Source organism: Hippoglossus stenolepis, chromosome 1 (assembly GCF_022539355.2).
Source record: "Hippoglossus stenolepis isolate QCI-W04-F060 chromosome 1, HSTE1.2, whole genome shotgun sequence".
Classification (NCBI taxonomy): Eukaryota; Metazoa; Chordata; class Actinopteri; order Pleuronectiformes; family Pleuronectidae; genus Hippoglossus; species Hippoglossus stenolepis.
The window spans coordinates 668706-692891 of NC_061483.1; the positions used below are offsets into that span (position 1 = coordinate 668706).

The following is a 24186-nucleotide window of genomic DNA, read 5'->3' on the forward strand; positions in this document are numbered from 1 at the left end:
TGCCTGCACGCTCTCTGACAGACACACACACACACACACACACACACACACACACACACACACACACACACACACACACACACTTCTAGCTCCATGAGGACACTTATTGACATATTTCATGTGTGTCAGAAAAGTGAAGAACGTAGAGACGAGAACACACCTTTAACTGAAACCTATAAGATTTAATGATTGAAGAAAGAAGGATAAGTGTCTGTAATACAACAGATTCAGGCCTCCACAGCATGAGTAACACTGCGCCCACACACACAGACACACACACACACACACACACACACACACACACACACACACACACACACACACACACACACACACACACACACACACACACACACTGGGAGAAGGAAAATGTGGTTGCATGTCTCGCTGTCATCTCCTCTGCAGGAATGCAACTGGATTCCTTTGTGTCTCATGTTGGTGACACTTGACTCCAGCGTCCTGAAGACGTCACAAACCAGGTCAACACAAACCGTCGTCCTGTCCCAGTCAAAGTGACCACAGGTCTGCTGCTGTCACTCATTACCACAGTTTGAAATATACTGAGCCACAAGAAATGGTGTTGATCAATCATTTCATTCTTTGGTCCATTCTTTTCTTTTTCTTTTCAACTTTAAACAAACAAGAGACATCCAGACATCACCGATATAACGTCTGTCTGAGTAAGATGTATTTATCTGTGCATGTATATTCATATTGCATGTAAAAGGAAAACAAAAGCTGTGTGTGTGTGTAATATGATTTCTATGTCAATTTTCACAAAAAAGTGAATTTTAAACTAAAAATATTTTCCTGTCTATCATCAAAAAGATAATGATTGTAATTATTAGGATAATATTTTATACATAATCATTCAAATGTGAGATTTCCAATAAATCCTGAGGTGTCTGTGAAAATACACACAAGCCTTTCCGTTAATAATATGAGTTGTGAATTTTTGCCTGTCAGATTTTCATGATGCATATTAAGTGATGATCTCTGCTTCTCACCCACTTACTCCCTCTTGTGTTCCGCTGCTATTCCTGTCGAGCAGCTCATGAGTCAAAACGTCCTGCAGGAGAGAAGCAGCGCCTCCAAACATGGACCGACTGACTATTAAACACACACCTTGCTTCAATATAATTTATTTGGGTATTTATAGGTAAAAACTTTCTATAAAATACATCCATTCAAAGGTATTATTATCATTTAATTGGGATTTAGTTTTTTATATATTTATTTATATTTAATAAACTGATATTTTTATTTGTTTCGTCACATTGAGAACTGAGGGCGGAAGTGGAAGTCTCGCGGCCCAGTGGAAGTCTCGCGGTCCAGTGGAAGTCTCGCGGCCCAGTGGAAGTCTCGCGGCCCAGTGGAAGTCTCGCGGCCCAGTGGAGGTCTCGCGGTCCAGTGGAGGTCTCGCGGTCCAGTGGAAGTCTCGCGGTCCTGTGGAAGTCTCGCGGTCCAGTGGAAGTCTCGCGGTCCTGTGGAAGTCTCGCGGTCCTGTGGAAGTCTCGCGGTCCTGTGGAAGTCTCGCGGTCCTGTGGAAGTCTCGCGGTCCAGTGGAAGTCTCGCGGCCCAGTGGAAGTCTCGCGGCCCAGTGGAAGTCTCGCGGCCCAGTGGAAGTCTCGCGGTCCAGTGGAAGTCTCGCGGCCCAGTGGAAGTCTCGCGGTCCAGTGGAAGTCTCGCGGCCCAGTGGAAGTCTCGCGGTCCTGTGGAAGTCTCGCGGTCCAGTGGAAGTCTCGCGGTACTTGTCGGGTATATAAGGCTGCTTCCGGCCACCCTCTCTCTCTTTGTCCCTCTCCGGTGAAGGTGTATCTTCTCGGTCGTCCCGAACCCGGGTTCATCCGACACCAACACCGAGCAGCAGAACCGAGCCTCGGCTCCACAGCAGCGACATCATGCCTCCTAAGTTCGACCCCCAGGAGATTAAGATCGGTACGTTGCTCTGTGCGGAGACAACATGGAGTCGTTCTCTGAGCGACGCAGAGAAACGGTAAAGAAGGACACGAGCCGAGAAGCGAAGTCTGGGGATCCACGTATATAGAAATACTTCAAGTATATATTATAGTATATATTAAATACTCTCATTTAGTATTTACACGTGTTCTGCTTCACTTTGACTGCACCAGGAAACACGTGGGACTAACCGGCTAGCTGCTAACATGCTAAAGCTAGGCTACCACTAGCATAGGTGGAGTAAAGTATACTGTCGGAACTGTAAATTAGGTTTCACTTGCGTTTAATGATTATTGAAGCTTCATATTTTAGAACAACCTTAAACGTGAAACCAGTATGAACCACTTGTCTACGCAAAGCCGGAATCTGCAGCTCGGACATTACGACCTTTTGGGCCCTGGCGTCTAAACGTGACGAATTTACACTGTCACGTTTATTCACGTGATGTTTTAATTTGTGTTAATGTGAAGTATATTTGGACATCAAATGAATTTAGGCTTCAACTGGATTTTTCGTGTTCAGCTTCCTGATTAATAGATGTAACAAATGTATTTCCACAGTGACGTCAGTGTTTTAAAATACAAATATAATTCTAGCAAACAGGTGAAACCATGAAATATAGTATTTTGAGGCGCTGGTTTATTTTCCCGTTGTTGCAGCTGGAATGTTAAACCTGTTCACATTGTGAATTCAGTCTATCGACAGACTTGATGTAGAGAACTGCAGAGGAACCCCGGACTGAGAAGTGAATCAGTGTTGACCTGTTTTTATTCTGTCTGTTGAAACACAATTAACGAGCTGTAGCTCACAAGCTGTTGTTTTACCTGTAAAGTGATTTTATAGTTATTATAAATCTTCTGATATTAGGGTACAAGTTCCCTTCAGGGTTAAACTGTCTGTCAAATACAATTGAGGTCAATGGTGACAATTCTTCAAACTGCATGAGACAGAAGTCCTGTTGGGTGTGAGTGTGGTTATCAGCTGTTTGAGTGGATTCATGTGAAGTGACTGAAACGTGCTTCTTCTGTCTCAGTGTTCATGAGATGCACAGGAGGAGAAGTTGGTGCCACCTCAGCTCTCGCCCCTAAGATCGGACCTCTGGGTCTGGTGAGTAATAACCAGTATTAAGTGAGGTCAGCCTCCCGCCACTATGCCTGTCTGTCCTGTGACTGAGTATAATCCAGTGGAGGCTCAGATTGACCCAGCTTTAGGAAACGGAGCTGTTCACACTAATGGACCGCTCTGTGCCGAAAAGACTGGAACACAAACCAAGGCTACATCCCCCCCCCAGGCTTTATTTTGAAAACTAACTTATTCAATGTGAAGTGTTTACATGTTCCTGCAGCAGTTTGAGCTCATTCTATCATTTCTCTCCAGTCTCCCAAGAAAGTTGGTGATGACATCGCCAAGGCAACAGGTGACTGGAAGGGCCTGAGGATCACGGTGAAGCTGACGATCCAGAACAGGAATGCAGCCGTACGTACCCCCCCGCTGACCTCACACGACACAAAGAATCTAACAGAAACAAACGCACATGATATAAAAACAGGGAATTATCCAAAAAGGCATCTTTGTTTGTCGAATGTTAAAAGACAATGACTTGATGATAAATGTACAAATTCATTCCACAAGATTTAACTAAATCAACAGAAAACTGACCAGATATAATTTGTACGAAGGAAGATGGATAATCTTTGTATAGTTTGATAATTATTGAAGTGCAATTCTTGCCAAACCAAACGGTCAATTGGAGTTTGTATATTTCACTGTTAAATGAAATGTAGATTTGAATCGTCACTTTGTGTTGGTCAGATCGAGGTGGTTCCCTCTGCGTCCGCTCTGATCATCAAGGCTCTGAAGGAGCCTCCCCGTGACAGGAAGAAGGTCAAGAACAGTAAGTGACTATTTAAATGTCCAATATACCCACATTAAAAGATCATATGGGGGGCAGCTGTGGCTGAGTGGTAGAGCGTTCATCCTCCAACCAGACGGTCGGCAGTTCGATCCCCAGTCTTAAGCATGCCTAAGTGTCGGCAAGACCCCGATTGGCTAATAGATGCACTGCATGTAAAGCGCTTTGAGTGGTCATCAATATAAATTATCCATTTACCATTTGAATGGGACGATTAACCACATTTCATCACTTCACTTCCAGTCAAGCACAGCGGCAGCGTGACCTTCGACGAGATCGTGGGCATCGCCCGCCTGATGAGGCATCGCTCCATCGCCAGGGAGCTCTCCGGTAAGAGTCCCGCTCACTGCCCGGTGCAGCCTCCCGCCACTATGCCTGTCTGTCCAGTGACTGAGTATAATCCAGTGGAGGCTCAGATGGACCCAGCTTTAGGAAACGGAGCTGTTCACACTAATGGACCGCTCTGTGCCGAAAAGACTGGAACATTTCTATTCTGTCATTTCAAAGTAGTTTCACCTGTTTTTTGTCAATCTTACGCATTAGACTTTAAATGTTTTGGCGTTGGGAGCGCGAGCAGCAGGATCTTTACTAACTTGATCTTCCCTCTTCAGGAACCATCAAGGAGATCCTGGGCACCTCTCAGTCTGTTGGGTGCACCATCGATGGTCGTCCTCCACATGATGTCATCGATGACATCAACAGCGGCAAAGTGGAGTGTCCCTCAGAGTAACTGGATGCAAATAAAAAGTTGATAAAAAATGAGCATCTTGTGTTTGTCTTTTCTTTCCTCGGTGTAACAACCTCTCAAAACATTTATAAACTTAATATCTAGAATTGAGTTTGTTTCACAGGTTTTTACTTTGAAATGACTTAAAACTTAAATATTCTCTCACGTTGGTGTTTATGGCTTTAGTGCTCCGGACCGTACAGAAGGATGAAACCTCCAGTTTGGTCGGTTTGAGGTGATTGAGTTTGTTCCTGAAGTAAAAACCCACGTTGTGTTCCATTTGTTTACTTTGATTATTACCCAGTTAAATAAATCAGGTCCATTGATTTAATAAAGGGTCAGAATGCAGACATTAGCTTACTTTTGAAACTTGCTCACATTTTGGTTTGAAGTTGTATATTCATATATGAATTTAAACTGAAGCTAAGAAACCCGTTTGTCTGCAGTATAACAAATCTAGAAGTTTCTACTTGTTGAATTAACTTGATAAAAAAGCAGGACGATTGGGATTTGAAGAATTTAGTCTAATCCAGAAAAACCTGAGGAAAACCTTTTTATACATCTGGAGTCATGAATGAAGCAGCACTTCAGTTTTATACAAAATATTTATTGAGTACAAATGCTTCAAAATCTAAACCTAAAAATGCACATCAGTGCAGCTACTGGTTCTGAGAGGTCATCCAACAATCTGACAAATACAAACATTCATGTTCTCAGATTTAGTATCAAAGGATGTGGAAAAAAACTAGAACGTGATTTGTATCAAACACTCAAATGTCAGGACACTTATTAAATGAGATGAGTTACGGATTTGACTTTGCAGTTTAAGTTCTAGTTCAGCTTCATTTATTTAAATTACTATTAGAAGTTGTGGAGGTTGATGCTTCTCAGACTGACGGAGTCACAGGATGTTTTAACGCTGCTCAAACATTTCAGACGTCAACATGACAAACTATGAAATGGATTTTATTGAAACTTGGAGGGATGGGACGTCGGCCAAGAAAAAACAGAAGAACTAATGTCTCGGATTCGATAAACGGGGCAGATCCAGGTTTTTATAATCTTTAACGATGTGAGATCAGGCTTTTGACTTTTTCCCAATTTCTCAGAATAATGAATTGATCTTGTACATATTTAAAGGTCGGACATTTATGAGCTTGGTGGAATTGAGTTGGGTGAGTTCCACTGTGTTGGTTCAATGACAAATTCAGGATGTAGTTTGACTCCAGTTACACCCTAACCCTCGTGTATCCAGATCTATCCAGTCATTAGCTCCACGACAACAGGAGGAGGATTGCAGATGTTGTGTTACTGTTGGTCTGGTTTACTCTCACACAATCATGAGGCCGGAGGAGAGGACGACTTCCTGTTTAATGGCTGCTGGGACTCGCTGATCTGGAACAGTCATGTGATTATTTACACACATGTACACAACATGTACACTCATATTCACAATATGAACCCCTGCAGGGTTCAGCCAATCGGATCTCAATCTGTCCTCTGTTTCTTTGGTGCCTTTACACTTTACTGTCATCGGGTCGAGCTCGATGTAATCTGATTACTGATGAAGTATTTTAATGCCAGGTGTAAATAAAAGTAACGGTCGAGAAATTGTGTTACAGAAGAAATCAAACAGCGCAAATATCAAAATGTTACTATAAAAAAATTAAACACAAAATGGAACGAGACAAATGTGAAGTGCATGGTGTGTGTGTGTGTGTGTGTGTGTGTGTGTGGAAGACAGAAGTTGGACGTCTGTAACTCCTCCTCTGTTCTGAAACCTGATGTCACTGCTTCACTGTGATTGGATGATGAACGCGTCCAGTGGGGGGGGTTAACGTCAGAGGAGTGAGTGTATTTCATCGTTCATGTCACCAGTGCTCTGATGAAACCTCCTCAATTCTCCACCTCCTCCTCCTCCCCTTCATTCTCGGCTTCAGGCTCCTCATCCATTCGCTCCTCCTCCTCCTCCTCTTCCTCCTCCCTGCTCTTGTCGTTCTCAGAGTCGGTCTTCTTCTCTTTATCTTTGCGCTTCTGCTCCGTCACCTCCTTCTTTCCTTTCTGGCCCTTCTTATACACTGTTGAGACAGAGACACCATGAACTGGATGTTATGGATTAATACATCTAATTAAAGACATGTAGTTCATTATATTATATAAAATGTATATATCCAGGATCGCTGCTGTGACCACATCCTGGACCTGATCATGATGGTGGATCCTGATCCTGGACCTGATCATGATGGTGGATCCTGATCCTGGACCTGATCATGATGGTGGATCCTGATCCTGGACCATAGATCAGTGTATCGGTCTGAGTCAACCTCTTATCGTGATCAATTTGTGTGGGACAAACACGACGGCTTGAAAAACCCCAACATTCATATATATGCATAAATATATAAATCACATTGTACCAACCTTCCAAAGATTCTTTGAGAGGCTCCAGGAATCGTTCAAACTCCATTTCCTCCATCGCAGCCAACACGTCTCCTGCATTCAGAGTTTTTCTTTTGGCTTTCATCGCAAAATTATTTGCACTGGAACGAGATAAACAGAAGCAAAACTGATTTTTAGAACCGTGCAGACGATTTCCATTGGTGTTTATTTACAAACAAAATATGGAGGCAGTTGAGAAAAACCGTAAAGAGGCAACCAAATATTCACGAGTCCTTAGGCGACACGAATATTTGGCCCTATTGCTTTTCGTTCGAATATTCAGGAAAATTCATCGCATTTTTGGCGGCTTGAACTTACTCGAGATCTCACCAAACTTCGCGGGCGTCTGATGGAGATCTACGTATTCTGGAGTAACCCTAACCCCTGAAACACAGCGATCCCGTCTGCTGTGACCGATCTTCACGAAATTCGGTACATACGTGTATCATGACCGGACAAAACGGTCCCTGGCACCAATTTGATTAACGCAACAGGAAGTCAGCTGTTTTGGATTTAGTGGCCATTTTGGCGATTGTACATGTTGTGTATTTTACCAAACTCCTCGTAGAGCTTTTATCAGATCCACTTCAAATTCGGTGAGTGTCATCTTAACAAGATGGAGATTAAAAGAACTTAGATTTTTAAGTTTTCGTCACACGGTGTGACCGTGGCGTGGCGTCAATTTTTAATGAGTCCATCCAAACACAAGGTTGATGTATCTCGGACATACATGGTCCAATCTACTCCAAACTGGACACGTAGGACAAGAGTCCCGGTCGGATGACATCTACACAGAAATTACAACCACAGCGCCCCCTGGTGGTAACAGAAAATGTCTTGTTTTTTTTGCACTTCTTACACTTTGATTAATTTGTCTTCGTCCATTGACCACAACCGTGTCAAACTTTGTCAGAAGGGTCTCGATGATGATGTCGGCATAAGGAAACTGAGTTTTCGTCGAACGCCATGTTAGAGGCGTGGAGTCAGATTTCAACAAGTCGCCATGACACACGAAATTGCTGTAACTTCACTGTTCATTGTTCAATCTCCGTCAAACTACATGTGTGTAACAGTGTAGGTCCTCAGGATCTGAGATTTCAGACCAAGAACTGCCTCCTCATCTTCCTCATCCTTCATCCAGCATCTTAATGACCATTAAACCATGAGTCTGAAATGACTGCGACCAGCCACACTAACACTGGATAAAGAAAATCAAAAGCAAATTCTCAAATGCATATCAATCAGTCTATTAAGTATGTACTCTTATATTTCAGGTTTTATTTTGTTGCTCTAGCTATGGTGCGCTAGCCAGAAAAGAAGCTAGCTAGCTAACAGCTAGTTAGTATTGTACATTTGTCTTTCTCACTAGTAATGGATGTAAAATAAGACTTACATGCGTAAGCAGCTGTGTGAAACGACCACACAGAGTAGCTGTCTGTTTACTTTTCAAATATCTGAAGCTCTACCGGTCATAGTTTCATCGCGCCATCAGGCTTGTGGTGTCTTTTGCACCAACGTAGAGCTTTAATCCCAGTGAACTGATATGTTTGCTTGATTTGTAAAGTTGACAGAGGCTACATTCATACGACTACGTTTAGTCGTATGAATGTAGTGGTGTGGATGTAGCCTGAGATTCTCCAGGTGTGAAATACATAGAATCACGACACCACTTGAATCATCAGAATTTTGTGAATCGATACTGGATTGTGTCTGATTGTGTGTTGTACTGGGTTCTTACCAGGAGGTTGCGTACAACACAAACACGCTGGCCGCCTGAGAGATGGCTCGTCTTGCTTCTTTGGACACGTTCACTCCATCGGGGAGCTGCTGAACACAAACGAGGAGTTATCAACAGAATTTTACTCCTGTAGTTAGTTACCTGGTTAGTTGATGTAAAAGCTTATATATGACAATTACTTATTATTATTATTATTTAATAAGTTCTGATTCTCCAGAGTCAGAAGCTCCAAAAAACTAACTTTCATTGTATTTGCCTGAATTTCAATGTTTTCCACAGCTTCCATGTGTCTATTATGTTCTATACGTTTTGAAAAGATCAACATTCATATAAAACATAAGAGATTCAGGAGGTCATACTCAACAAACGTGTAATTGAGTAAATGTACTTAGTTACATTCTGCCAGTGAACTTTTAATAAGTAAATACTGATCTGTTACTTTACAGTTAGTTACTTTACAGTTAGTTACTTTACAGTTAGCGTGAGAGAAACAGCTTGAAGCTGAGTCTCTGAGCCACACTCTCACAGAGAGACACACACACACACACACACAGACACACTCACTCACACACACAGACACACACTCTCACATACTCACACAGAGACTCACAAACACACACACACACACACACACACACACACACACTCACACAGAGAGACACACACACACACACACACACACACACACACACACACACAGACACACACACTCACACACACACTCACACACACACACACACACACTCACACACACACACACACACACACACACACACACACACACACACACACACACACACACACACACACACACACACACACACACACACACACACACACACACACTCACCGCCTCCTTGATGATGCGGGTGATCACCGCGTTAGGAAGGTTCAGGTCTTCCGGTCTCTCCGCCATCACTCTCCCCGGTCACCGACTCTTTATCCCGGACTGCTCACCGTGAGTTCCCCGCTCCACTGTCCGGAGCAGCTCAGTGCTAAGCTAACGGATTAGCGTTAGCCCGGAGCTAACAGAAGAGCTAATGGTTCAACCGACTGGTTCGTTACCGACAGTGACGTCACACCGCTGAGCTCACGGTACCGGAGGTTAAAGTTCAGCACGCGACCATCGGTACCGATTTGTTTTGAGAGGTTTTCCCGCGAAGCTTCCAACCACGAGCCCCGCTCTGACGTCACGTCAACTTTGAACTCTGACGTAGCCGGAAACGTCACTGTCACGTGTTAAACGTGCAAAAAATAAATTTTAAATTAATATATATATTTTCATTTAAGATTCATTGATATAATCAACAAATGTGATTAAAGACGATAAAAACCCTAAAAATTATTCCGTCAATTAATGTTTATCTCAATCAAAGAAGCGTCTATTAGACCCATGGACTGTAAATACAAATTAAACCTATCTTTAATTAAATCTAAATTAAAAGAAATGTGTCCACACAATCAGTCTGCTTCCCCTATATAAATATATATATATATATGTGTGTGTGTATACATATGTACATGAGAATCATTTTTAATATATTGACTTTGTTTATCTCACTTTTCTAAGTATTTACACCTTAAAAAAGAGAAACTATCTCTTCAACTTTTAGCTGTGATGTCACCTCATTCTGACAATGTTTTAGATCAAGTTTTTAAAATAAATACATGTGCAAATAAATGAACATAAATATATTGATCTCATTTATGGTGCTTATAAGTGACATAATTTTACATGCACAGTCTTTTAATATTTCTAAACATTTCACTGGGGTCATTGTACATTCTTTGAACAAAAATGAATAAAGCATTATTATAGGCGAACTGAGTTTTAGAATAATACAAAATATGATTAAACAAAAATACATCCAACTGCAAATCAAGTAAAACATAATGAGAAGAAATCCATTATCTATATTTTTACTGACTCATTGTTGGTTCTGGTCTTTTCACATGATTTGATAATATTATGCACATTTATATTGTGAAGAACTATTTTATACATTCAGAGATATTAAGTTATTACTGACAATGGCATTACAGTTGCACCTCAGTGTTTTTATTTTGGGCAGAGATCAAATATCTGCCCAATGTACCGACAAACTGGGAAACACTCCGTTCACTTCGATCAGTGTATGGATGAAAATGAAATACCCTGAGCGGTCAGACCTGCAGTTCATTTTACACCTTCATCCCAAACAGAGAAGGTCAGGGTTTGTCGGAGAAAAGGTATTTAGGTGGTTTCCATGGCAGCGGCCTTCACATGCAGCCGGGCGATGCAGCACACACAAAGTAAACCACTCTGTGAAGGAGGCGACGCAGTGAAGACGAATGTCTACGCCCACTGAGTTTAAGTTTCTTGGAGCCGTTTCTGGGCATCACTCCAGAACAACAAAGTTCCCTCCTCAGATACAACCGTCACTGACACTACACTCTTTCTGTCTGTGTTCATTAACATGTCGGTCGGCTGCTGCAGATGGAAAAACGAATTCCCGAATGTCAGAGCAGATCAATATGAAACAGTGTTTACATCCTGAGTGTTTGGTTGTTGTTGGTTATCAGGAGCTGAGGAGGAGTTAGCATTTTGTTAAATCAATTCACACATGTAGTTAGTTTAGAAACAGGCTGGTGTTATTCCTCATGCGGTGCCAGGGTACGAGCTGCAGTCTTCAGCTGGGAGCCCAGAGCCTCTCCGGATGCTGGGGCAGGAGTCAGGACGCCTCCCTGCCGCTGGCTTCACATGGTCTCACATTCCATTATGTGGCTTCTTGTCTCCGCAGCTCGAGTCTTTTCTTGGAGGCCATACCCAAAAAGTAGTAAATAAATAATGTAAAAAGTAGTAAATACATAGTATTGCTCTCGACACAAGAGCTTATGGAAATGTGTTGATATGTCAGGTGACACCGAAGATCAAGGGATGAAATTAAGAACTTAAAAAATAAACAATTAGTGTAATGATTTAATCCACTAAAGTACATACTTCACTCAGTGGTATCAATAATAGGTCTGTTGTTAAAAAGTGAGCACCATTACATTGACCTTTTAATTGATCAAAACACTGGTAACTGAATAAAACATTTTTTTAAACAAATAGATCAAAAAACGCAGATTCATTATTTCTTGTCTTTATTTGTTGATGTCAGAATCAGAATCGGGTCTTATTTCCAAACAGGATTACACATACAAGGAATTTTATATAGTGTATTTGTGCAAGTATAAATATAAAAAATATAAAAATAGGAAACAAAAATGAAATATAAAAAAAAATACTATAAGCACCAGGGGAGGGATTGTGCAAAGTACAGTTGGTCCGTAATTTGCAACAGGAAGTTAAAGTGTAAAAGAGAAAGTGCGTGTTAATCAAAACATTAAAACGTAGTAAACATGGCAGGATTATCTATAACATATATCGCTATTACATATCTATAACATATATAACTATAACATGTCTAAGTATAATAACCCCCCATGTTGCTTGTCTTCAGTTCCCTGTGCAGGATTCCTCAGCAGACATTAAAGATAACATTCTGAGGCCCACTGACCACGCCTGTGAGGACGGGGAGGATTTTACTGGTTGAAATCTACAACCTCACCACCAGATGACAATAAATCCCACAAACGTTCACTCAGTTTGTACAACTGACGACAAAACATTGTTTTTATACCAACACACGAACAACATCTGTAAATAGAGTCTGTCTGCAGCGAACATGTGATGAGCTTATCTGAGCGTTTTCATTGGACACTGAGAGGAGCTCAAATTCACTTTATCTATGAAACACTGCGATTTCTCCATTGTAACTTTAAAAAGGACGAATTAGTGCAGATTCAAGGTGAAGTTCAGTTCCCACCGGTTACCACTGGTTACCACTGGTTACCACTGGTTACCACTGGACCACAGTAAGAACCACCTGCTATGAGGAAAAAAGACTGTTACACATATTTCCATCTGTTTTTTAACATGTGGTTACTTTGACTATAAAAAAATACACGTGTGTGTAGCACAGAGGACGAAACGTCTCTGCAGAGGCAGAAACAGACAGATCCACCGTCAACTAGGACAGAAGACAAGCATGTACATACATGTACATACGTTTACATACATGTACATACGTTCACATACATGTACATACGTTTACATACATGTACATACGTTTACATACATGTACATACGTTCACATACATGTACATACGTTTACATACATGTACATACGTTCACATACATGTACATACGTTTACATACACACTACAGTATATCATATATTTTGCATATTTTAGTTCTGTCTTATTCTGATGAGGTTTGAGGAGGTTCTATCTTGTTTTGATGAGGTTCATATTCTTCTATGGCTCTACCATGTTCTAGCTTGATTTAATGAGGTTCTATCTTGTTTTAATTATGTTCTATCATGTTATAGGGTTCTACTATGTTCTACTGAGGTTATATCTTGCTTTAATGAGGTTCAATCGTGTTCTTCTATGGTTCTACTGAGGTTGTATATTGTTGTAATGAGGTTATATCTTGTTGTAATGAGGTTCTACCTCGTTCTACCGAGGTTTTACCTTGTTTTAATGAGGTTGTATCTGGTCCTAATGAAGTTCTACCTTGTTTTAATGAGGCCCGATCTGGTTATAATGAGGTTTAATGAGGTTCTACCTTGTTTAAATGGGGTCCGATCTGGTTCTAATGAGGTTCTACCTTGTTTTAATGAGGTTCTACCTTGTTTTAATGAGGTTCTACCTTGTTTTAATGAGGTCCGATCTGGTTCTAATGAGGTTCTACCTTGTTTTAATGAGGTTCTACCTTGTTTTAATGAGGTCCGATCTGGTTCTAATGCGGTTTAATGAGATTGTATCTGGTTCTAATGAGGTTTAATGAGGTTCTACCTTGTTCTACCTTGTTCTACTGAGGTTCTCCACAGGGTCAGGGCCACAGGCAGAATCACCATCAGTATCCCTCCGCTGGATCCGTAGGAAGCGTAAAGAGGTTTGTTTATGCAGAACTACTTTTGTGTACATCCGACTGTCACAGCCACAAACTCGATAACGATCTCCGACATGGTGTCACTAGCGGTGTGAACACGTGTTCTGTACCGTTGTGGTTCTCCGTGTCGGACTGGGTCGTGGGTTCTGTCTCTTGTCCTCGTGTTTCCGTCCACACGCCTGAGAGCGGCTGCGTGTTGGTGGGATCTATTTTCTTCAGGATGGCGGTGCTGCGCCTTTCTCTCCCTCTCCCCTGTGCTGCGCCGCCATCTTGAATTTTAATGTTAATTTCTAAATAATGTGTTTGCTGTGATATTTTCGTTCAGGCTGTGGAACCAGGACTGGTTCTGAAGTGCCGCAGTGGGTCGTGTTGTACAGAACCACAGTGTGAGTACCGTGTGTGTTCGGTTGTGTCGCTGTGGTGGATTTGGGACATTTAACGTAAGAACGCGTGAAAACGCTGTGCGGTTCCTCCACTGTTCTCCTGATTAACAACAGAACCTCCCCGGGTCCATCAGCTGCTGTTCTGTTAGAACCCATCTGCATCGGTACCGACACTAACATCAACTTTTAATTCCCTTTAGTTAGCCTGCTAAGCTAGCGAATAGCTTCCACATCACACAACCAGAGCTAGCGCTGCTAGCTGCGGGGCTCCGCTGGTCTGCAGGGAGGCAGCAGCTAGCATCATTCTGCGGGACGTGCGTGCAGCGAGCTGTTACACTGGGGATACTTGATCCACACTCGTCTTTATATCGTTAAAGTGATCAATGCTAACTGTGTGGAGTATAAGGGGCTGATATGGTGCTTTTAGACTGTGCTAGCTGATGCTAAGCTAGCAACCTGCGGAAGTTAAGTTTGAAGCCAGCTCCAGGAGCAGTGTGAGACCAGGTTTGTATCCTGAACAGATGATGGACAATAACACGATCTGTATTTGCTTTATTTGAATGTTTACGCGCAGAAATAAAAGCGTCGGAGCCTCGTGAGCCGTAGAGCTGATGTGTTATTATTGTGACGGTAAAGATGTGTCGCTGTGAACCAGCGGCTCCATCGTTGTGATCTCGTGTCTTTGTAGTGAACGTGTGAGCTCCTGGTGTTTCTGTAACTTCCTCGTGCGAAGCATCGTGGATCAGGAACCGGCGGAGGAAGCGAATCTCCGCGGCCGAGCATCTCCGCGGTGTCTCCGCTGGCTGTTAGCATCGTGCTAACGCAGCGGTCGGGTGGGGGAACGGCAGTTGTTAGCAAACAATGCGAGCTGCGGTGAGAACTCGGACCATCTCGGCCTCATCTGGCGCTGTGGCCTCCGGGTCTCCACCGCCGCTCCTCGGCCCGGTGTGTGGGGTCGAGGCTAACGTTAGCTTCCTGCTAATAACCCACAGGTTTAATGCATCGATTGCTAATGAAACGTTGTTGTTGCGACGCAGGCACGGTTTGGAGTCAGGTCGCTGGTGTGTCCGCGGGTCCAGCGTGCGGAGTTTGTCCTGCAGGTGAAACGTGAACACAAGGACGTGTGAGTTTAGGACATGGACACTGTGACACTTTATTCGTGTGTGTGGAGAAAACACCGACGTTACTGTTGCACTTGACAGTCCGCCAGTGCAGTACTCGGGGTTACCACTGAGCGGCGCTGCAGGATTGTCCCTCCCCGCTGGGAGAAGTGGTTTTCTGTGCAGCAGCTGGTAGATCAGCTGGTACTGGCACCATGAGATGCACTGTGTGTGAGTGATCGTTCCTGGTTTCACTTTGTGTAGCTGCTGGTTTCTCCTGCTGGACAGAGTTGAATGAAGTGTTGCTCACGTGCTGTTGAGGCTGTGAAGGAGCCCGAGACAGTTGCTTCTGTGAATGAGTGAATCCTGACCATCTCTCACTACTTGTATCCCCAGATGCACTTTAAGGTAAAGTGTGAACACGGCAAGTTGTTGAGGTTGTTTGGTATCGTTTGGATTTTTCTGGTGTGAAATCGGTACTTTCAAAAGTTTCCGGTGCTGAAAGGTTCTAAGAACTTCCACAGAACAACGGTCGACCTTAAGATCAGCTTCTTAATGTTAAGGGGAACTTTAACATATAAATTGTTAACAGATCAAAGTATATACAAATTCAAATAATGCAAATGTTTGAACCAATTTACGTAACAACCTCACACAATAACTCACTACAATAATTTATCACTAAATAAGAGTTTCAGTGCTTAATACAGTGACATGCTCCAGCTCCAAACCATCAACTGTCCCACCCCCCACCCAGAGATACCCACACTGCCGATGTGTTTGTCATGGGGTCGCACATCTCTCTGCTCTCACATGTATCCGTGTGGCGCCACGTGCTTCATTAAGTTTGTCGTGTTCCTTCACACAGAACTGTGTTTAAACATTTGCCCCCAACCCGGTGTCAGAATCCTTGTGTGAAATACAGCCACACTTCCCACCATTTCACTTTAGGCATTTTGTTGTCATGTAGACTTGAGTTTGCAGTAGCTACTAGCTAAATGTAGGCTAATGTCGCGTGCTGCCAGAGCCATGTAGAGTGTGTGTTACCACCACAGTTAAGTGTAATGTTAACTCGACACAAGCAGGGATGTTATGTCGCCTGTAAGTACAGAAACTATTTCAGTAAAGAGCTCAGGCTCTGAAATGAGGCACCGGAATCTGCGCTGTAATTCGGTCCAGCCGTGAAGGGACTAGTGCCTGATTTCAGCATCCAAGCTAATTCCCACCTCAGTGAGAAAAGTTACTTTCTCATCCTCAGTTAGGAGTAAATATTTGTTTCCCTCAGTCTGAGCTGGCAACACATCCACCGGCCTGTTTCCATCCCTTTTAGATTTGTATATCTTAAGTCTGAGATAATAAAATGTCTTGACTGTGCATGTAGTGACATTTGTTGCTTCTGCTTTGCTCCCAGGTTTCAAACTTTAGACCACAGTCTTCCCCACTCGAGTGTTTCTTAAACTCAGAGACTAAATGCAACTGGACCAGGGGGCTTGCGGGCATGAAGTGGTTGGGCGAATCCAAGAACATGGTATTGAATGGCAGACGACACGGAAACAAGTTGACCAGCGAGCAACCTGTGAGCCAGAGCCAGACTCGCTCTCAGCACTCACAGCGGACATCCCTGCGCCACAACAAAACGCACCCCAGAAGCCGAAGATGTAGCCGCAGTGAGTTTGGACAATGTGTTGACAAATGTCTAGATTCTTTAGCATTTACGTGTTCCTAACCCTGTGTTTGCTGTTCACAGGGTTTAATGCAGCCAGTCTGGAGGCAGAGAGGCGCTATGTGCCCTCCTCAGGAATGACTGCCAAGGAGCTGTGTGAGAACGATGATATGACCACGGGCCTCATCCTGGATCCATATCTGGGCTTTCAGACTCATAAAATGAGCACCAGGTCAGCAGATTCATCACAGGGGAATTAATGGTGGCGCAGTCTCTTCAGTCAAATGAAAGCGCTTTCATTAACATGCACATGTCTTCTCTTTAGATTCAGGTGCATTTTATTTCATATTAGTGTTTTTGACATTACTGCGTCTCCACAGATTTCGACCGATTAAGGGAAGACAAGAGGAGCTGAAAGAGATCATCGAGCGTTTCAAGAAACATGACAACTTGGAGAAGGCTTTCAGAGCTCTGACAACGGGGGACTGGTCCCGAAATCTGTTTGTCCACAAGACGAAAGCCGGAGAAAAGCTCTTCAAACAACATGTAAACATATTATCGTATGTCTGCTCTGTTTTCTACCAGCACCACAGTCAACACTCAGATCACTAATGTTGTGTTTGTCACAGGTGTTTGTGTATCTGCGGATGTTTGCCACAGACAGCGGCTTTGAGATTCTCCCTTGTAATCGTTATTCATCAGAGCAAAATGGAGCTAAAATTGTGGCAACAAAGGAATGGTGAGTTCATTCTGCTGTGTTGCACAAATATCTATGACTGCAACTTTTTCATAATTTATTAGCCCGTTAAATATCGCCCATGGGGGCATCAGCAGATTACCTGTGTCCAATCAGCAGCTTTGAATAACAGTTATTAAAACAGCAACCCCAACCCCTTGGAGGACCTGGATTCAATTTTGGTTGAAACATAACTGAAACAATCTATTAATCAATGAATGTCTATTAATCTTCCTTTTGTTGACAAATCAGTAAAGTGACTTATTGTTTGAACTTCACAGACATGAACTCAGTCCGTATCTTGCACAGATCTTAAAGTGTGAAAGAGTAATTGAGCCTCCTGCTGTAATCTGTACTCTACAGGAAGAGAAATGATAAGATCGAGTACCTGGTGGGATGCATTGCTGAGCTGTCGGAGAGTGAGGAGAACATGCTGCTCCGACACGGGGAGAACGACTTCAGCGTCATGTATTCAACCCGTAAGAACTGTGCACAGCTCTGGTTGGGCCCAGCTGCCTTCATCAATCACGGTATTCATCTTTGATATCTCTGATGATTGAGCATCGTTAGTGCCGCAGCTACAAATTGAGATGAATCAGCAGAAGCGAGGCACTAATTTGTCTTTTCTCCCTTTTTCTCCTGAAGATTGTCGACCAAACTGCAAGGTAGCTTCCTATTTTAAGTGTCTCTGAAGAAACTAATAAACTTCTGCTCAGCTGCTGTTGAACATGGAAACTAACAAATCCATATGCATTTCTTGTTCCTTTAGTTTGTATCGACAGGACGAGACACGGCCTGTGTGAAGGTTTTGAGGGACATTGAACCGGGAGAGGAAATCTCTTGTTACTACGGCGATGGTTTTTTTGGGGAAAACAATGAATTTTGTGAATGCTATACATGTGAACGGTAGGTGTAACAACAGATGCACTGTAGAAGGTAGAATCTCTTGAAGCTGTGATGAAGTTTTATTTCATGTTGTTGTTGAGCAGACGGGGTACCGGTGCTTTCAAATCCAAAGCTGGACTGCCAGTGGAAGTGCCGGTGATCAACAGCAAGTACGGGCTGCGGGAGACGGACAAGCGTCTGAACAGACTGAAGAAGCTGGGGGAAGGAAACCGGAGCTCGGACAGTCACTCTGTCGGCTCCCACACCGATGGAGATTCTCAGGAAATGCCAAAAACACATCAATGTAAGTCACGTCATGCTGCTGCCGTAGTTCAGGGTTCTGAAGAAACCTATGTAACGAGCACAATGGTGAAGGCAGCCATGTTATTTATTCACATATAATATAGCTGAACAATAGATTTAATACTGTACAGACATAATCTTAGTTTCTTACAGTCATTTTGGGCAAATTTGTCAGAAAATGAATTTTTGTACAGCAAACCCAGCCAACATGAATAGGTAAGTTTCAGATATTGTTAATAATACATCATATTCAACATATTTCTCTTTTCGACAGCTGCCAGAAAAAGAACATCCTCATCTGGCCTGAAGTACAAAAACAGGACTCAAACCAGACAGACTTTGTCCAGAGCCCTAACTACCTCATGTTCCAAACAAGGTCGTGTAATCAATAACAGGGTACCAAAGAGACTAAAATCCCAATCCAAGCCTTCGCTAGGTAAAGTCCAGTTGCGGTGTCGTCGGAGGGGTGCAGAGCCCAAAGTGTTGGCCAAAGGAGAGACTTGCCAGCTGGGTCTCAGGGACTCGAAGGTGTCGCTGTGTAAAGGTGTCACCGTCAAAAAGGAGAAGGATGGACAGGAGCTGGGGCAGCAGACACTAGGCCCGCGGGGCTGCCTAACCCGTCATGCTGCCAAGGAAAATGGAAACCTACAAGTTGTGCAAAGCAGCGAGGGCAGCCAGTGTTCGACATACAGGACTCGCAGGTCCACAAGGACCCTTGTGAAAGCCCAGGAAACGGCAGCTGGCGTTAAGCTGGAGCCCAGTGCCATGGACGGCTTGAGCCCAGTCCCTGGTGGAGTGGTCATTAAAACAGAGCCAGCTGACATGGAGGAGTATCTCCACCATGGAGTGGGACTGGAGCAGCCGGCATTAGATCCTGGCTACTCCAGAAGAGGCTCCTGCAGCAGGCGGAAACGAGTGTCACGGGTCAGGACCGAGCGGACGATTAAATGCGAGAACCCGTACGGTGAGCCCTTCATGCCGGTGGCTGCTGGCCACACCGCTAATTACTCAGACTGTGGCAACGTGCTGCTGAGCATCGCAGAGCGACACAGGGACTACAACGGGGTGGCCAATGGCAGCAAATCCCTCCGCAGGGAAAAGAGTAAGAGTGGCTGTCGGTCACAGGACAAGGGGAAGAAGAAACGTCAGATCACGCGTTACGATGCACAGCTGATCCTGGAGAACAACACAGGCATCCCCAAACTGACACTCCGCCGGCGGAGGGACAGCAGCAGTAGCAAAACCAATGATCCCAACGATTCCATCGGCTCCTCCAACCTTTCAGCCTCTACGGTCAACTCCGCCTCTTCCAGCAAAATCAGCATTAAGTTCAGCAAAGAGCACGATAAGGACAAAGGCAACTCGTACATCGCCAAACTGAATAACGGCTTTGCCCCTGTGGTGCACAGTAACTCCACCAAGCTGAAGATCCAGCTGAAGAGAGAGGACGATGCACGGAGGATATCCCAGTCACGGGCTGAGCAGATGTCCTATAACGGGGACATGGGTCAGAGTCTGGAGGCCAGGAATGGCGGACATCGGACCCAAAACGTTCTGGCCGAACCTTCATCTGAAGAGGACGACGACGACGACGATGAGGAAGGGGAGGATGACGACGACGACGACTACTTTGACAATGAGTTCGACGACGATTTCATTCCACTTCCTCCAGCGAAGCGGCTGCGACTCATTGTGGGTAAAGACTCCATAGACATCGATATCTCCTCCAGGAGGAGAGAGGATCAGTCTCTGAGGCTCAATGCATAAGCTGTGGAGTTCATCGCTTCCACCTTTCCCTGTAAATAAAGACAACTCGCTAATCAACTGTTGTGTTGATGTAAAAGAAGTACAGTAATTTAAAAACTAAAATTGCTGAAAAATTGAGAATCTGAATGAACGTTACTGGAGGGCGTTGTTAACCTAAAGCAAATCTCTGTTCTTCACTTAACTTGTTTTCATCAGTTCGTGTAATTTTAGCTCTGATCAAGACAAATTAAATCGATCAAGCTGAAGTGCAAAAATTTATCTTTGTTGTTTCTGAACAATTCGGCCTGTTTGAAAAGTGAAAAACAAGGATTTGTTTTAAGTAGAACTTTTCCTTCAAGTGAATGCACTTGTTATATTCATAATGGACATGGATATTGTATAAAATGTACAGTATGGTGACTATCCCCTCTGTCTCATAGGCAGGTTTTTATTGAAGTTTAGATTTTTGTCTCATAGTTTGTAACTTGTGTGGCGAACCACGCTGAACGTGCGGTGTGGTGCGCTCGGTCCAGAGGCATTAAAAGATCCGGCTGTTCACTTGTGTCCGGGTGCCATGTTTCCATTATCCTTAAAGAACCACTTGAGTGTCAGTGAATCATTAATAATCAGCATTATTTATTGTTTAAGTTAATCATGTGTAGAAGTCAATCATCTAAAACATTATTCATATAAACGTCACAGTAAAAGTTTTTATTTTGATAGGTTTGATATTGATTCACCAGGAAAACAAGCATCTTCACAGTGAACCGTGAGCAGAGGGAATCTGCATGTATCGACAGTGTGTGTTTGTGTGTCATTCATCAGATGAAAGAATTGATGGTGTTGCACAATTATTTTCCTCTATCGACACCCAGCAGCTCATCCAGAGGCTGCTAATAAATCTGCTACGCTGCAGAATTCAAATAAAACGAAGCACACGAGGTTTATAATCACAGATGTAGGGAAATGAAATGGACCTGAGTTTTTGCGGTATAATGGTAACATGGCACACATGGTAGTTCAACACCTTTGTACAAGTGAGAACATGGTTATCCACATGTAAGGCTACCTATATGCTTTTCTAAAAAGTCTCTACAAGTAATGTACAGAAAGACTGGCTCATGTCCCTCAGCTAAACCATGACAGTTCCTCTCAAGTCACGTCTTACTATTTTTTACCTAAATCTAGATGTTATCCAGAGCTGCAACTTGTTAATTGTCTTTTTTATTTCAAGGAAATATGTAAAATTCTCTGGTTTCAGTTTCTCAAATGTGAATTTGTTTTTGTTTTCTGTTTGATTTAAATCTTCCGTGGTCATAAATGATTTTGTTTATCGGTCAAATGGAAACATTTGACGACGCCATCACACATTAATGAATCAATAATCCAAACTGATTTGTAGTTGCAGCTCTGACGTTAACAGGCGTCCATGTACATCCGAGTTTTGAGGAGGAAAGTCATGTTGTCTGAAAATGTTTCTTTTAGGAATAGAGTCATATTTTCTTCTTTTCTCTGTGGTGCTACTTTTTTATTTCCATGCAATGTTTGAGTTTCTCTCCTGTTTACCTGTTGGTAGGACGAGGCAGCATTAACTTTAAAAGGCCAGAGTAGAAAAACATCAGTCTTATCACTTTTATCTGATCTCTGTTGTTTTTGTCACAGGAGCACGTATATTTTCAGTTTCCAAAATGTCAGAATAACTGTATCCAACAGCATTCGGTGCCTTAAAGATCTTTTTGACACATTTAGACCAAATTTGTGACACAACCAATCAATGAGGAATGAAAATGTTGAAGCCATCTGCTCTCCCTGAAATACTGACACGACTCAGCAGCTTCAGTCCTTCTGTATATTATTTTGTGTTTGTTGTGTGGAAGTCGACACATCAAGGGATCAACAGTGGTTTTGAATGTTAACCCACTTTTCTTGTGTTAACACGTACTGTTCATATCACCAGCAGCTAATCACAGTTCTGACCCTGGCTCAGTCTGCCCCCCCCCTTCGTCGGACGTCTCCATCCTACACTGTAAACTGTTCCAGGTATAACGTCTGTGTGGTCTTTGTCCAATAGACAGCTGTCGAGATTTCAAATTGATTAAAAAAAGGCAAAAAAAGAAAAAAAAAGAAAAGGCAAAACAAATGTGAATAGTTTGCGGACATTTTAGCGTGTTGCGTGGGTAGTGGGAAACGTGTAAAAAGAATTAAAGTGGGCAGTGCATATATTGTCCAATATGTAAATCATGTGAACACATCTTGTACTTATTTAACAGTTTTGAATACTTGAAAACTATATAAAGTTTCTTTGTGACTCTTGTGTTCTGAGCCTGTTTCGACATTTGCTGGATGTTGTCTGAAAACTGTCCAAATCCATACATAATGAGAATTTACCATATTTATATAAACATAATAATTAGAGTTAATTGAGCAACGAAACAAAACCTACATTTATGCACACAGGAAGGGAAATGTACAATTTTTACATTTTACTTGAGACTAAACTTCAAAAATAGAATTAAAATGTTATTTTCTGGGATTTATGATTCTTTTTTCTCAACGTCTCAGATTCTTCTCAGCTCTAACTAGTTTCTCTCAGAAAGTTGAATGTATTCATTATTTGAGGCGTCCAAATGAAGTACGATTCATTTGGTCTTTTCTTCCTGCTTAGAACCAGTGAGTAGTCTGGATTTATATCTTTCTATTCTTCAGTCATTCTTAAAACCAGCTATGCTATTTCTATACTAAAATATATCTGACTATTTGTCTCCTAGTTCTGTCAGACAGTTCCGTGGTTCATGTTCTCTGGCTGGGGGGGCGCGTCTGCCTCTGGGAGTTTGAGGGTTCAGTATCTTATCTGTTTCTAGGACTGAGCTCTTCTGGACACAGGCTCCAGATGTTGTACCTGATCTGCTGGAGCTTCTGTGTCAGCCTCTAATGCTCTTACTAGGGATCACATTGTAGTTCACCTTCCACATCTGTTCTTTCACTTCTTGGTACTTCTCCATCTTCTCATGCTCCTTTTCCCTGATGTTAGCGTCCGCTGGGATTTACACATCTGTCACTGCTGCCATCTTCTGTTCTTTGTCCAGCACCTGTGTTGGCTAGCAGCTGTTTGTCCTGATGTTCCCGTTCACTGTCCCAGCCACTTGGTCCTGTCTCTCAGTGAACGCTGTCCCAGCCACTTGGTCCTGTCTCTCAGTGAACGCTGTCCCAGCCACTTGGTCCTGTCTCTCAGTGAACGCTGTCCCAGTCACTTGGTCCTGTCTCTCAGTGAACGCTGTCCCAGCCACTTGGTCCTGTCTCTCAGTGAACGCTGTCCCAGCCACTTGGTCCTGTCTCTCAGTGAACGCTGTCCCAGCCACTTGGTCCTGTCTCTCAGTGAACGCTGTCCCAGCCACTTGGTCCTGTCTCTCAGTGAACGCTGTCCCAGCCACTTGGTCCTGTCTCTCAGTGAACGCTGTCCCAGCCACTTGGTCCTGTCCTCAGGGCTGTCACCCACCTGGTCCTGCTCAGAGCTGTCCCAGTCACTTGGTCCTGTCTCTCAGAAGCTGTCCAGCCATGGTCCTGTCCTCGCGCGCTGTCCCAGCCACTTGGTCCTGTCTCTCAGTGAACGCTGT

The 24186-nt window shown here is 43.2% G+C and overlaps 3 protein-coding genes and 2 non-coding genes across 10 annotated transcripts; 4 read left to right on the top strand and 1 right to left on the bottom strand.

Moving 5' to 3' along the window:
• The first annotated feature begins 1778 nt into the window (after nt 1–1778).
• Nucleotides 1779–4633, top strand: rpl12 (ribosomal protein L12). 2 transcript variants are annotated; one of them, XM_035158751.2, is made up of 6 exons: nt 1779–1938; nt 2993–3066; nt 3337–3435; nt 3772–3853; nt 4115–4201; nt 4483–4633. In XM_035158751.2, the coding sequence occupies exons 1-6, from the start codon at nt 1902–1904 to the stop codon at nt 4599–4601; spliced, it is 498 nt and encodes a 165-aa protein (XP_035014642.1). In that variant the 5' UTR covers nt 1779–1901; the 3' UTR covers nt 4602–4633. The 2 variants fall into 2 exon arrangements, with proteins under 2 accessions (XP_035014642.1, XP_035014651.1); XM_035158760.2 differs by having other exon boundaries at nt 1840–1996.
• Nucleotides 3101–3226, top strand: LOC118114598. Its single transcript, XR_004697478.1, has one exon. It is a non-coding gene; the product is annotated as a small nucleolar RNA SNORA65 (small nucleolar RNA).
• Nucleotides 4234–4359, top strand: LOC118114602. Its single transcript, XR_004697479.2, has one exon. It is a non-coding gene; the product is annotated as a small nucleolar RNA SNORA65 (small nucleolar RNA).
• Nucleotides 4634–5546: 913 nt separating the features above from the next.
• Nucleotides 5547–9980, bottom strand: pole3 (polymerase (DNA directed), epsilon 3 (p17 subunit)). The gene is made up of 4 exons (XM_035158773.2): nt 9626–9980; nt 8776–8861; nt 7020–7138; nt 5547–6676 (listed from the first exon to the last, which is right to left on the bottom strand). The coding sequence occupies exons 1-4, from the start codon at nt 9689–9691 to the stop codon at nt 6495–6497; spliced, it is 453 nt and encodes a 150-aa protein (XP_035014664.1). The 5' UTR covers nt 9692–9980; the 3' UTR covers nt 5547–6494.
• A 3758-nt stretch (nt 9981–13738) lies between these two features.
• On the top strand, nt 13739–22880 carry kmt5b (lysine methyltransferase 5B). Of its 5 annotated transcripts, none has more exons than XM_035154468.2 (10): nt 13739–13759; nt 16651–16906; nt 16987–17134; nt 17283–17448; nt 17532–17641; nt 18002–18168; nt 18284–18303; nt 18408–18544; nt 18628–18827; nt 19101–22880. In XM_035154468.2, exons 2-10 carry the CDS (start codon nt 16738–16740, stop codon nt 20591–20593), a joined length of 2610 nt encoding a protein of 869 aa, XP_035010359.2. In that variant the 5' UTR covers nt 13739–13759; nt 16651–16737; the 3' UTR covers nt 20594–22880. The 5 variants fall into 5 exon arrangements, with proteins under 5 accessions (XP_035010359.2, XP_035010335.2, XP_035010351.2 ...); XM_035154444.2 differs by lacking the exon at nt 13739–13759 and adding an exon at nt 13778–14142; XM_035154460.2 differs by lacking the exon at nt 13739–13759 and adding an exon at nt 14160–14303.
• The last annotated feature ends 1306 nt before the right edge of the window (nt 22881–24186 follow it).